This window comes from Poecilia reticulata, chromosome 18 (assembly GCF_904066995.2).
Source record: "Poecilia reticulata chromosome 18, P_reticulata-male-v2, whole genome shotgun sequence".
Lineage (NCBI taxonomy): Eukaryota > Metazoa > Chordata > Actinopteri > Cyprinodontiformes > Poeciliidae > Poecilia > Poecilia reticulata.
The window spans coordinates 11,760,994-11,775,768 of record NC_088847.1 but is presented as its reverse complement, the minus strand read 5'-3'; the positions used below and the strand labels follow the sequence as shown (position 1 = coordinate 11,775,768).

The 14,775-nt window shown below is 40.4% G+C and overlaps 1 protein-coding gene across 9 annotated transcripts in view; it reads right to left on the bottom strand.

The window, feature by feature from the left end:
* The window catches only part of chd3 (chromodomain helicase DNA binding protein 3), a 48,315-nt gene that overhangs the window by 17,442 nt on the left and 16,098 nt on the right, over positions 1–14,775 (bottom strand). For 6 of the 9 annotated variants that reach the window (XM_008435498.3, XM_008435497.3, XM_017310470.2 and 3 more), the window contains exons 24-37: positions 14,517–14,701; positions 12,037–12,214; positions 11,708–11,794; positions 11,245–11,330; positions 10,323–10,456; positions 10,074–10,218; positions 8,538–8,700; positions 8,263–8,414; positions 6,860–7,052; positions 6,659–6,769; positions 6,453–6,584; positions 5,571–5,679; positions 4,601–4,733; positions 1,108–1,303 (exon numbers count right to left, since the gene is read on the bottom strand). In XM_008435498.3, coding sequence (XP_008433720.3) covers positions 1,108–1,303; positions 4,601–4,733; positions 5,571–5,679; positions 6,453–6,584; positions 6,659–6,769; positions 6,860–7,052; positions 8,263–8,414; positions 8,538–8,700; positions 10,074–10,218; positions 10,323–10,456; positions 11,245–11,330; positions 11,708–11,794; positions 12,037–12,214; positions 14,517–14,701 — 2,004 coding nt within the window. The remainder of the gene's footprint in view (positions 1–1,107; positions 1,304–4,600; positions 4,734–5,570; positions 5,680–6,452; positions 6,585–6,658; positions 6,770–6,859; positions 7,053–8,262; positions 8,415–8,537; positions 8,701–10,073; positions 10,219–10,322; positions 10,457–11,244; positions 11,331–11,707; positions 11,795–12,036; positions 12,215–14,516; positions 14,702–14,775) is intronic. The other 3 variants (XM_008435506.3, XM_008435502.3, XM_008435499.3) reach the window with 2 other exon arrangements.

Sequence of the window (14,775 nt, the reverse complement as noted above, 5' to 3'; positions counted from 1 at the left end):
AACTGATTTGATTGCGTTCATATTTTTAGCAGCGACACCTTCCTGCCCAGAAAATGCTCAACAGAAACTTCTTCATCTCGGCGCCATGGCAGTATTTTGGAGAGCCGTTTGAAGGGTCATAAATCTAAGAGCTGTAACAGAGTAAGGTCGGTCGGTTTTCCTGGTCCAGACTCGACTTCAAGTCATACTCCATAAATTTTTTAAAAGGACTAAAGGTGGATCCTAGCTGTGGATTTTAGGGGGAAATATTTTTTTGGACATCGTACTTTCTTTCTCCACAAGATGTTAACTAATAAATATCATTTGATCTAAACCATTCCACTGTGGCTTGTCGTGCATCTTGTTTTGTTCTTCTGAAGGGACAGAAGAACAAAACCTCAAGGCTGAGAGTGGGAATGGATTCTCCTTAAACACCCCAATCAATTTTCTTTCATCAGAGGGTGACTGTTTGGGGTCAGACGATTTAAACTTTGTCTATTTGTGTCTATATTTACCAGAAAGCCCTCAGTAAATCTAAACTTAAGCAGCAAATTCTTTATTCAGAAATGATTGAAGTCGTCTGTTGTACAACTAAGGGTGCATATTATTTATTCATGTGTCATTTATCATGAAAAATTTATTTAAAAAAATTAAGATTTATTGTTGTCTAGGTCATTTTCAATCAATCAAGTAAAAAAAAAAAGCACAGTATTATGGGAAATGATTTTATTTTATATATCATTTTCGCCACCGTTTCTTCCACGAGAGCATCAATAAATATCAGTGAATTCCAAGACATGGTTAAATGTAGTTACTGTGTGCAGCTTAGTGATATAAATCACACTTCTTTAAGTGACTGGTGTCCTGGTGAAGAATGTTTCAAATAGGAACGTTTTTCAAACTACACAGTTACCCATCTATGTTTTTTAAATAATTTCCATCATTATTGTAATATATTACCACAAAATATTGTGATAATTGTTCATATTGCCCCTTACATTCAGGGGGAAAAAAAAGTGTAATCAGGGATAAAATACCAAAAAGAACATCACATCCATGCCCAAGATGTGCATCTAAAGTCATGACCAGAACCGCGTCCCGTATCGACGTGGCGGCGTTGTCACTCACCTTTGTGGAGAACGGCGTTGGCTGGCTTGTTCCCTGCCAGCGACTCCTTGCTGAGGTGCTGGTGCGACTCGGCCAGGCACTCCACCTCGGCGAAGCGAGCGTTGAGCGCCATGGCCGGGTGGCTCGGGTCCTGGGTCATGTTGAGGTAAGCCGCCCGCCGCAGCTGCTCCTCGATCACCAGCGCCTGCTCCAGCAGCTGCCAGCAAGGAAACGACTCGTTACATATCGAAAAACGACAGTCCAGGGGCTCAATATATGGATGGAAGCTCGGATGAAATTATGTCATAAAGGAGGAAATCTGGGAGGAAGACATAAAAGTTAGAAACCCAGTAAAATACATGTTTGTATTACATGAAGAATTGATAATCTGACATTGATTATTAAGCTGTGACACTAAATATTTAACCGATTCCGCAAGTTCCTATGGAGCTTGGGAATCAATATCCACGGTAAATATTTAAGCTTAGGTATTGGGCAACAAGGGATATTTTAGTTTCGGGTCTGAAAATGTTAAATTCCTATTTACTGAGTGGGAGGAAAATGTCACTTCTTCCATACAGGAAATCTTTCTTCCTCATTTTTTTTTTTTGTCCACTTAACCATAATGTCAAGTCATGCTGGTTTCACTGTTCCTTGGAAATGGGGTAGCAACACATGTTTTTTTCTCTCTCTCTAGAACTTTACTTTGTTTTATCTGAGAATCTCAGACGACTAACTAACTTATTTACCAACAGAAATTTTGCCAGGTGAAGCATCTAGAACCAGAAAAAAAGTCATGCAAGACTTGCAAGATAAAGCTTCATGTTTTCATTTTTGTTACCAAACAAACCCTTAACTAAATAAGAACAATAAAGACATTTAGTTGTTCAATTAGCTAATTCACAAAAAAAGCAGAAGTTCCTAAGATTAATCCCAACGTTAGTCACTGAAACTTTAAAAAACCTGAGGATAAAGGAAACTATGAAGTGGTTTGCATATTTGGTCGCTCTCTTGTAATCGTTTACCAGTTAGCAGTCTTTTCCAGACCTGCAGGTCCTGTCAAATCTTAAGTTGTTCTTCGAAATGATGGTATCAGCGTAGCGATAACGTGTTCTTCAAGCTGGATGCAACAAAGTCCATAAAGATCTGATGTAATAAAAGCATTTTAACCAAAATCCCAGGAAAAATGTTTAGTAAGACCTTCACAGGGTAAATTAAAGAAAACATTAAATGATTGATTAAATTATTAAAAACTTTGATTCCCTGGAAGAAAAATATAAAACCTTGAGAAAACGCTATAAAAGGGTACTTTGACCTTGTCGTCGTTTGACCAAAGTACTAAAAAGTCTATTTTTTTTTTTCATTTTCCGAGTCTGAAAATCGAACATAAACAACCAATCAAGTAGGAAAGACGAAGGTTCCCGTGTCACCCCGAGTTCAATACGTAATATGGATGGCACGGGTACAAAAGTTACAAAAATAAACTGCTTTTACACACTCCTCAGTCATAAATAAAGGACACACAGTACTGTACGATCTGTAATTGTGAAAATGCTTTTTTTATTATTGTTTGAAAACGTGAAATGAGCATGATTCCGCTCCTATTGGCTGCGCAGCTGGAAGGACGTGGGGTCGGGACGGGTAGACGGACGGACGCGCCGAGGTCAGCTCAAATTGGCTCACAGTAGTTTTCCAACTCACAACGCGTCATTCCCAGATGCCAGTTTTGACATTCCAGACCAACGGAAACGCAGCTCTACCTCACAATAACGATGCGCTGTTACAGTTAACAGTTTCTGGAGCTGGAAATTGGATTTAAAAATAAGTTTTTTATCCTTTTCCTCTTTTCTTTTCTTTTTTTTTTTACACAGTGCTCCATATTTTATGCAAAAAGTTTCTGCACTGGCACAAGTTTATTTACTTCCAGGGACAGAGACAAAGCTCTGGGAATCAATTGGCCGCAGCAACTTCTGGTATTGAGAATATCAGATTATTTTATTGATTTATAAAGTAAAGTCATGTAATAAGTGTTGCTGGCGTCCTAATATGCTTTAGTTTTGAATGTACTTGTGCAGGAATATTCTAATGTGCAACAATGTGCACAAAATTTCAATCTTAAATTTGAAGTATTTAGTGACATTGTAAGCCTTCAACTTCTAACTGGGTTATTTTTGTTTCTTTATCACATAAACCAAAATAGAAAACAAACTCTGTAGGAGACAAATAATAATAATAATAATAATAAAAGTTTAAAAAAAAGACACTTGTAGTGTCCAAAATGGGTATATTTTCGCTCATGCTCCGTTTTCCACAGTAAAAACACGTCTTGTTGACATTCCTCTCCTGTAATCTGAAACTCTGTATCCTGTGTGCAACAACCAATCACTACTCACCATGTGTGATTCTATCAGGACAACACATGGGTCATAAAAGATGGAGCAAAGAATTTGATTGCTAGTTTATTTTCGAGTAATGCACAATCAACAAGGGATTAAGCGCTCGGGAACAGAATGAGTTTATTTAGGCTGACGAGAAAAAAAAAAAGAGAAAAATACGAGGAATCTACGTCTCATTTTCCTTACAACGTTTAAAATTGTAAGGAAAATCCGTTTGAATTGTTTCAAGGTTTCAGTCAAATGTAATTTCTGAACACTTTGTGTAATTTAAGGATGAATTAAATGCTTATAATAACAGTGGAAAGCCGTCGACTGAATATGAAAGCTTCCGCGTTAAACTGACACAGTCGGTGCCTCGGATAAAATGCGAGTTTACTCAGAAATATTCTCTTTGCGCTGACTATTTGGCACACCGTTAAAAAAAAAACGAACACGTCAAACATGGATTAAAAAAAAAAAAAAAACAGGAGCCTGAGTCAAAAAATATAGACTTCATCTCATATTTGCCAGCAAATCCACTCTTGTTTACAACTGTATTGCAGGCATTTCATGACTAATTCAGACAAACTGTGAATTAGTAGTGAGTCCAGGAAAACCTGGCTATATATAGCAGTGTTCCAAAACAGGGAGTCGTGTTACACAACCAATCACAGCTGACGGTGTCCTGGAGGGAAATTTATGAGAAACTTTCCTTTTTTTTATATGTGTGTGTGCGTGTGTGTGTGCACTGTTGTCACCAGATTTAAGAAAAACTTGAAGAATTTGGTAAAAGGGAGATGGCAAGAAACAGTAGGAGTGGGAGATACAGTAAATGAGGATGTTGAGGGAAGGATCTGAAACATGCAAACCGCTCAAAAACAGGATGAGAGCCCTTCCAGAAGTGCAGCGGTCAGCAGTACCACTCAGTTGATATGTGGGCCTAGGGGCATCCGTCATTTAACCGCTGGACACAGTCAGGTGACGGAAGATGCTGAGACGTTTTAACCCTTTTTTTTTTTTTTTTTTAGCAATGGAAACTATTTCTTTTCGTGAAGTGAAAATGTGAAGAAGAAAAAGAAAACTTGGATAAATGTCTATCAGACATCAAAAGCAAAGCGTAAAAATAAAAAAAGCCCTACCTTAAAACGCCGAGCCAAAAACTTGTTCTTCATTTCCAAGAAGTTTCCTTTATTTGCCTGCGACTTGAACGGCTCGTTGACGATTGCGAACTGTGGATCGTTCTGGATGTCCTGCCAACGAGCGTAGCCATGTCTGGCGAACAGGTCAAGGGTTATTAAACTGTCTGAGTCAGAGAAGGAGCTCCTGTTTAGGACATTTTCAACTAAAGCAAATGTCACAGGTTCGGATTCTGAAGCTTATTGTACAAACAAATCACAGCATAAATGTGTATATTTTTAATTTATATTATTAGGTTGCAGCTAGCAAATAGTGTTAAGACATATGAATAGAAATTAAGACCTGGATCTCCTCAGAAATGTACAAACTTCGTCCAGCCAACTGGCAATAAATTTGCACTTAATCATGATAAGTGCAAATTTATCATTTGCACTTATGATAAATTTGTGCAAATGATAATATATATAAGTTAATATAAGCTTGTTAGCTTATATTAGCTTAATTAGCTAGCTTATATTAGCTAATTAACCCGCAGCTTTTCTTTAATATAAGCTAGCATAAGGGATTAGCTTATATTAGTAGCTAGTTAACAGTAGCCTCAACCACCTCGAGTCACAGAACAGTCCAGCCCAACCAACCATATTAAATGGCCCTGCCATGACAAAATTTAAGATCTGTGATTCATGTTTTTCCTGGGAAACTTACTTTTTGTAATTTAATTTAAGACATAGATATGCAACTTTAAGACTTTTTAAGGATGCGTGAACATGCTGGTACTAGTTTAATCCAAAAACTGCCTGTATAGAACAACATCAACTTCTAGCAGACACATATTGCCCGTTTACAAAGCTCCTTCTGGCTTGTTGACTTATTAAGCTGCCTTTCTGACTTCCAGTAGGAAAAAAAAAAAAAAAAAAAAAACATAAACAAACACAGCGGGGTCATCACCCGGGCAACCGCTGTCAAGGATACACCACGATTCCCGCCAGCAGCCAGAAGTCGTGTCGACGGTGCCAGATCTCGTTCATCTTACCCGAGGAGATGGCAGCCCGCTCCTCGTTCTGCCACAGAGTGTGCAGCTCTGCAGGAGGAAAACAACGAGGCCGCTTTCAGATCGCTTACCTTCCCGAGTTCCGACTGCAGCAGGTGTGTTTTTCCGCCACACACACCCGCAGCTTTTCTGGGTTCACGATCAGGTTCGGGGTAAATTTGGCTCCTTGGTGATATTAATTTGGAACCCTCTGAAAGCAGGACTTATGTGTCACATGTTTGCATAAGTGGGACATTTTATGTTGTTTAGACAACTGGACGCATGTTTCGGTCGACTGGTTAAAAGTATTTCCTGAATTACGCCTTTCTCTTCAAATGAGCTCATGTTTTTCTTTAAAAAAAAAAAAAAGAAAGTAGAAGTTGAATGTATTTTCCTGAAAAACTTGACTATTAAAAAGAACTAGTAAATATACTGCAAATAACATGCGGTCATTTCAAATTTAGGAGTTTTTCTAAGTATGCAATCCCAATAAAAGATTTTTTTTAGTCATTAATAACTGGAAGGATGACATTGCATTTCCCATGAAATATCATCCCACATATCACAACCTACTTTTACAAAGATGTTGCTTCATTCTTAGTTCTCTATTTTCACCAAATGTCATGTGTAACTAGCTGAAATCACACATCCAACCAGGCAAATGCTTCTACATTTCAACAGCAGTGCAGCCCTCATCTGTGACTATAAGTCCTTATATTGTGAAGCTCAGGGATTTTTTTATCGATGTTACTTCAATCATAAGATATTTTTTTTAGTGACTGACAAAATATTCTTCTATAAAAGCCAAAAGACCCAGAGCTGACCTGTGAAGCCGCCGTCTGCGATGTTGAACATGAAGCGCGGCCGCTCGGTCTGAGGCTTCCCGTTACCCTTTGTCGTCTCCTCCTTGGCTGCTTTGATCTCTTTCCCAGCATCCCTTTCACCTTTGACCTCTTCTGTTACAAAAATAGACACCTAATTATACAAAAGTAATGAACTTATTCCATCATTTTTAAGAAGGTTATCGCACCTCTCTTCAGGTCAGACGCCTCGGTTTTTTCCCTGGCTTCTGTTGCCTCTGAAGATGTTCGCATTTCGTCCCTCTTTTCCTTCTCCTTGTCCTCCCCGGACTTCTCTCCCTCTGCAAGTACAAGCTCTCTTAAGTCACACAGATCTTTTTTTTTATTATTACTTTTATCCACCGATGTGGAACAGCGTAAACGTGATTTACCCGACTTCTTTTCTGTAACGTCTGTGTTTTGTTTACTCTCCTCTTTGCTGTCCTCTTGTTGTTTGTTCTCCTCTGATGCTGACGACTCGGTCGGTTCCTTCCTGTCGTCCTCTTTGGTGTTACTCTCTTCTTTGCCGTCCGTCTTTTGACTCGGCGATGCCTTCTGCAACGATTCTTTTGCTGAGGACGAAAGCTGCCAAGAAGAGTGACAATCATTTTTAGTATATTTTAACATTTTACGCAAAGCTTTTAAGATATTTGAAAAGACATAAGCAAATCTGGTTGTAGAACTTGATGGTTTATTCACCAAATTTTCCCCAAAATCTTTTCAGATTTCATTAGAATAAAAGTACAAACTGAAGTCTATATTCATTAGGATTTTATGTAATAAACCCACACGACATCTTACGAATTTTCTATTTTTTTTTTTTACAATTACAGCTGGAGTCTATTGAGATGGCAGTATGTTTGAGCTAAATGTCTCCCCTGTAGCTGTTTATCTGCTGCGACCTCTAACACAGATTCTTCCAGTTTTCCTCTATTTAGCTTATCCAGCTTGGATCTCATCAACTCTGACCTGGTTTCCTGTCGCTCCTGACGAAATGCATAATGCGGCCACCGCCGTGTTTTGCCACAGGACTGACGATGTGTTAGTCTCTCGTCACATGTAGAGGTTTCCATGCGAGCCAAAATCGCCTCATTTCGTTCTTATCTGATCTGGTCACCACATGCTTGCGGTGTTCCCTGTGTGGGTTACGGTAAACTGGGAAGGGGAACTCTTCACTTCCTGCTACCAACGGGCTACTCCTTACAGCTCTTGCATAAAGGTCATATTTTTTGGAAAACATGTCTGGCCTTAGGAGTCGGCCTGTTCATTACTGGGTCTTCACAAAATTTTAGAGAAGGAAAATATTTGATGTCTTTACAGTAAAATAACTTCAGATTGTGCTGCATCCGGTTTTTATTTTGTTTCTTTTCTGTTGTTTTACTGATTTATATGCAAGAAGTGATATGATTTGAGCTTTTTATATTAATTTAGTTTAATTTGACGTGTAGGACAGGCATAAATATGAACCTCGTGCTTTTGTCTGCACTGTTTCAGTCAAGCTGTTTAAATTGTTGCAGTGTTTTGAAGTATGGATAAAAAAACTGTTTGATGACTGAATAAAAAAAAACTATAAATCAAGTTTGTGTATGTAAATGTGTACAATGGCCATTAAATGTGTTGGCTTTACTTTCACCTTGTTTGACACCAGCCTATAATTACATATAAAAGTTTATGCTTTAATTATGAAAATGATGAAAATATTCTCCGTTAGTTGAATTTTTCTATAAATCTCACATAATTTAGACTTTCTTCTTACTCCAGCTGAGTGGTCGGGGTTTTAGGGACACTGCCTCACCTCCTCTGTGTCGCCTGTCTTGTTGCCGTCCACCTCTTTCTGTTGCTCCTTCACTTTCTCCTTTTCTGCGGAGGCGTCAGCCTCCCCCTTCTCCTCCTCCTTTTCGCCCTCCTTCCCGTTCTTCTCCAGCCTCTCCGAGGGAGCAGGAGTCGCTGTGTGCGTTCAGACAGACAGACAGACAAACAAACAAACAAACGTGAAAGACAAGTCAAATTCCGGGGTGCCTTTAGTTTGGAGCGCCCCCTGCTGGAGCTACAGCCCGTCGCGTCGGCTACCTGGCTTCGAGGTGCACGGCGTGTTGTTGAAGCTCGCGTCGGGTGTGGGAGTCGCGGTCTTTGCGGCGGGAGAGGAGGCCCGGGAGCAGGATTTGTCAACGCTGACCTCGGGTTTGAGCTCCGGAAGGCTCCACCGTCCGTTGATGTGCTCAAACTCTTGGATCTGGACACGAGGAAGCCAAAACCGATCAAAACAGAAATTGAATAAAAGCCTGAGACGTGCATAGTTTATCAGTTACAATATATATATATTTTTCCCCCTAAATAAACCAACGGCATGCCGTTTGGACTTGGCAGCTTATCAAACATTTCCCCTCGATACAGACAGCAGAACAGGACAGCTGCAGGTCTAAACAGGTTGGACCACAAACTGGGTAGAAGATGTTTAAATGAAGTAAAATAAACTGGCAAACTGGAAGCTGCAAAAATCAAAACAACTCGCCGGAGGTCTTTGCGAGAAAGAAATTTGGAATTTGTGTGATTCTTTTTTGTTATCCACCTGCAACAATTAAAGAGTTTCTAACCAGTTAACATGCATTTTTATCAAAGTTGTTTTCTGACTGATGTTGAATTTTAAATATCAGAATCCAACTTGGTTCTGTTTCGGGGGGAGGGAAATGGCTGCACCAGTTGACGTTTTGAGGAACCTCTACTATGCTTATTTACGGAAATTTTAGTTTTGATCACAATTATTTACTTTGCGCTCGTACTCGACGCGCTGCAGCCAACACTGTCGCCCGAGCCGCAGTCACCCCTCGGTCCGAAACGTTTGTTTAAAAACTCATTTCTAAAAGCTCCAGACTGCTGTTAGTGATCAGGAGGGTCTCATTCTTTGGGCAGAGTTAGACTAAACATCATCCTGTGGTGTTACATGATGATTGGGAAACAGAATGGGCAAAAAAAAAAAAAAAAAAAAAAAAGAGAAAAGATCAAATGGGCTTTAAGTCTGGTCAGACTGTTTAGAACTGTGTGTTCTTTGAGGGAGATGTTGTCTTTTTGGGTTTTTTTTAAAGTTACAACAGAGTTTCTGCAGGCCTCACTAAATCAAATTTAAGACCTTTTTACGACCATTATGAATGGAATGCAAGACTTATGTCCACAGAAATGTATGCATTTCGTCCTGCCAACTGGTGATAAATTTGCACTTAATCATGACAGACACAGAAATGCTAGCTAGCTAACAGAGTTCAACTCAGACATTTTCTGAAAAGTCCCCAAAAAAACTGAATATAAAAGATTTAATAGTCCAGTCTAGACAAAACTTAAGACCTGTGATTAACTACAGGCCAACAAATTTTTAAAATAAATTTCAGACATTTAATGCCTCAGTGAATGAAAGATGTCATGAGGTTAAGACTTTTTAAGACGCGGACACACTGTGTGCTAACAAAACTAGCCAAAGGGAAAACATCATTTGACATCTATAAACCTGACATGTTCTCCTTTAGTCCTTTTGACAAACCTCCTGCTTCAGATTAACAGAACTAAAATGCGGTCACAACCATCTCTGTTCTGCCCCGTCTGTCATTTTCTGACCTTCTTCTTGACCAGAGACATGACGCCAATACGCGTCAGGACGAGCTGCCGACACAAGCCCTCCCTTGGGACGCCGTCGGCGAACGTCTCAGCCCCGTCGGCGACGGGCTCGCACAAGTGGCGCATGAAGAGAGACACGTAAGCTCTGCGCGAAAAAGAAAAGGCAATAAGTTGATAAAAAAAACAAAACTACTTAGTCAGATGAGGATAAACAGACTTGATTCCAGCTGTATTGTTGTTTTTGCTTACTTGAATTCCTTCTCGGTTTTCCCCCTGAGGTCCCTAACGAGCCACTGAGATGAGAACGCGTCCTGAGACGGCATACCCCAACGCATCACCGCGTTCAGGAAAGCTTTGCGCTGCCGTGTGTTGAAACCAAGAACCTATCGAGGGAATAAGAAGCAAGTGAAAGTGACAGTTGAAGAGCTGAAAAAACACCTGTGGTTTGTAAAAAGTATCTAAATCCCTTGAACTTATTTACATTTTTTTCACACAACGGCAGGTTGAAACTGTTTCATTTCATTGGGGGAAATCTGGAATGCGGCATTCATAACAAACACGTGTGTTCATCTGCTCTACCGCTAGCAAACAATTGTACTGATTAAATAACATAAAAGTCAAGCAGTTCCCTAAAAGTCCAACAACATGCAAAACAAAACACCCACAGTTTACAGGACACACTTCCTGCTAAAGAGCCCCCTGGTGGTTGAAGAAAAATCCACATATAAACCGGAAAATACAATAGATGAAAAAAAATCTGAATGCTCTCTGGTATTGTTCAGGGAGCCGGACCAAATGTGGCGGAGGGCCGGATCCGGCCCCCGGGCCGTAGTTTGGGGACCACTGGTGTAGCTCCAGGAGACGTTATTATATATGTACAAAAAAAACGTTTTTCTGAGAAAGTTCAACAGCTTGATAATGAAAAAATAAACTTAGAGTCAAAACATGAGCGATGGAGACCAATGTAATTACATTACTATCAGAATAAACAAGAAAATTCACCTTTTTTTTTTTTTAGAAATGGATTAGCTTTACAGTGAACTCTCGTTTAAGATCAGATTTTTCACATTAATTATGAAATAAACAGGGAGCCGGTTTAGACCCATTTCCAAAATAATCACAATCAAACAGCCCAGAAGTTGAAGGAGGACTTGTTTTTCGGTGGACAGACCTCTAGGTTGCCTCCCACTCTGGCCAGAAGAGGAGGCAGAGGTTTATCTTTCTCATTCCTCAGCTGTCGACGTGACTGCCTCCGACCTGCGAACGACAGCAGCCAACAGAAACCATGACAAGCCACGGTGGAATATTAGCTGAGATTAAGGAGAGACTATTAACATTATGTTACAGATTTATCCTTAGATTTATCGCCGGTGGATGTCAAGGAATAATAAAAATTAAAAAAACACTCCTGATATGATTGAAGTTTTTTCTTCCATCTTTCTCTCCTGTAGGAGATGGTTGGAATTCTTGGCAGTCTAAACTCACGCGGTTCTGCCAGAAAAAGCCGCAACGACTAAATCAAAGTCAGACTGTGATTCAATGCAGGATGTGCCAGACAATCTTTCACAAGCAGTTTCCTATCGATTTGACGTGTCGTCTTCTGTATTTCTTTCCTTGTTTTTATCGCTCCTTACCTTCTGGCCGATCGTCGAAGTCCTCGTCCTCCTCCTCGGAGCCCACGGAGTATTCGGACTGGTTATCTGAAATGTCAGCATGCCACTCTGAAACAGCACACGGTGCTTTGTCAATAGGCCAGGCCCATTCCCTTCCACTCTGCAAATAATGCCTTACACCCCAACGCCTCTCAGGTAAAACACCAATCCAGTAAATTGGGTTGTCCTAAACAATATTTCTTTCTTAAACACAAGCTTGATCCTCTTCCTACAGCATCGGCAGCATGAAACAGCTGGCAGGACTTTGCCAAACTCACGTGAGCCTCCCCAGATCCAAAGCCAGTCATTACCTTGGTCTTCCTGCGCAGCGTCGTTGTAGTTCACAGGCTTGCGGTTCCTCTTCCCTTTACCTAGCTTGCTGGCCAGGTCCTCCTGCTGCTGCTCGTAATGATGCCGCAGCAGCTTCTCCCAGTAGTCCGGGTCCACGTTCTCCTCCTGCTTGATGATCTCCCGCTCGATCTCCTCAATCTACAGGCACACAGATTGGAAAAGGCTAATTATGCAGCAGACTCATCGTACTGTAATGTGCAGTAGCGGGGGGACGGTTTGCCAGAAGTCACGTTGGGGACGGAGCAGGTAAGGTAAGAGCACAGCTGAATTTGTGGCAGAAAACTAAAACAAACTGGGGTGAGAGGTCAGAGGTCACAACGACCCTCAACGTCAGTTGTGGTCAATACGGACTTGACGTTTTATCATGATATTTTGCGATAGCAATTAAAGTTGCTATCACAAACAAGGTCTTGAGAACTATTTATTACATATTTTTCAGGTAACTGTGACTATAGTCACAGAAACACAAATAACGCTTTTGAAAAATATTCCCAGGGTAATTTGTATCACTAAATTGCACACGGTAATTGTATTTCCAAATTTGTTGGTATTTATTGATGGTTTCATTGAACAAATGGTGGAAAAAAATAGTAAAACTATAAATCAATGCTGGGGGTGGGAGGTTTTAAAGATGATTAATTAGAATTTATCATAATAATGATAAATCTAAATTGTTGTCATGATAAGAAATTTATCACGAGAAATGGCAAACGATAAACAATATACATATCTACAATATCTATATCTAGAATCTTGTCTATTGTATATCTGTACTGTGTGCAGTACATACCATATCTACCATTCTAGATGTAGATATTGTAGATATGCACCACCATATCTACAGCGACTCAGTAGAACTGCAAATCAAATTGAGATTCTGCCACAAGACTAGACTGATGTTCAGGAGCTGGTTAGACAACCTGAAAACAATTTAGCATTAGATACATTAGGAACTAATAAGCCAACATGTTTAATAGGGAATTTGAAGGTTTAATCTGGTGAAAGATGATGTCAAAGTTCCTGACATCATTGGTGGAGGTCAATTTAATCCCATCCAAGGTCAGTAAGTAAATACGGCTGTTTTTAGATGTTCTGGTCCAATGACACCAACCTCTGTCTTGACTGAATTTAAAAACATTATTCAAAAGCCATAAAAAGTCAGGATGTGTCGAGGCCTGCCTGCAGTCTAATTAACTCGTTGGATTCATCATCACACTGCACCGCTCTATAATTACTTCTGCCGTGAGAGGGAGATTTATCATTTAGATCAACACATAAACTAACTGAACTCTGTCAGACAGATGTGATGTAAACAAGCCCAGCGCTGTTCTCGTGATCCCTGCGGCATGTCGGAGCCGCGGTGTCTCTGCCAGCAGAGGCGTTAATATCGCCACCATTAATGCCATTTCAAACAACGAGCGAAGCGGCGCTTGTGAACGCTGCGCAATCCTAATCATCTGCCTGCTCATCTGCACCAGCAGCTGGGAAACAAAAACATTCATGAAATCGGGGAAAATCTTTCGGCACGGCTATAAATAGCGTATTTTCCTATTTAAAGTCTCCTACAGGTGAAGATGAGAGACCATCAGTCTGAGTTATAATCCAACTTTAACTTTTTGCTTAAGTACAGTGATTTCACTGGGTTGTGTGTTTTTTTTTTAAAGCAACCCTAACCTCTGGACTTTTAAACATGGCACACCAAATGTTTTGATTGGCTGCAGTTACCAGTGAACCCGCCTCCATCTCCTGTTGAAAGAGGCTTTCCTCCTGTTTCAGCAGCAAAACTGGTGCTGCGTTAGAAACTGGGCAAAAACGCCCCTCATCGACATGGTACCAGTTTATTCTGACAGTCTTTATCTTTTACATGCTACTTGTCAGATTTTTTATTTTTGTTTTTATCATCATCGCCTTTTAATAAGAAGAAGAGCTCTCTTTTTTCTCATTGTGGGTTTCCAGGGAGTTTGCAATATGACTCCTGATATAGAGATAGTGTCAAAATGATACAAAAGGATAAACTTGGCAGCCTTTAGTTTCTAGGTTAACTAATATTCTCTGGAAAGGAAACGACAGCGTTGCCATTAATCTGCAGCAGAGCAGCCTCCCTGGAGCGTATACAGTTTCTGGGCCGAAGACCAAATAAATTAAAATGTTTATTTTGGATGATTCCGCTCTGCATCCTCAATACTAGAGAGCTCCACGTCTCTCCAATCTTTCTTTTTCAGTGTAATGCAAATTGTAAAAGAAACTCTACACCAGAACTTTCGCTGTTTGTGACAAGTGTGTGCAAACAAGAAAGAGTTTGTTTTAACTCTAACATCCGAGATACAAACAATACAACGTTGCATACCCCGAAATTCTCTTTAGCCCTGCCAGGAAGCAATCCGTTCAGTACACGTCAGCGCAACTTTGTGACTCTGCGTCGCCCCTGCTTCCATCTCACCTTGTCCTCCTCTCGGACCATGTACTGGGCGACCTTAAAGGAGCTCAGGTACTCGTTCATGTTCTGGACGTCCGAGTCGTCTGTGGCGTCTTGGCTGCGGTCCAGCAGCCTCTCGATGGCGGTGCTGTCATAGTGGATGACGCTGCCCTCGTCCTCGACTTTGTCCCCAGAGTTGTTCTTCATACCTGGCAGAGGCAGAGTCGTAAAAGCTCGTTAGAGGCTGCGGCTAATTATTATTTTAGTAATTGATTATTATGAC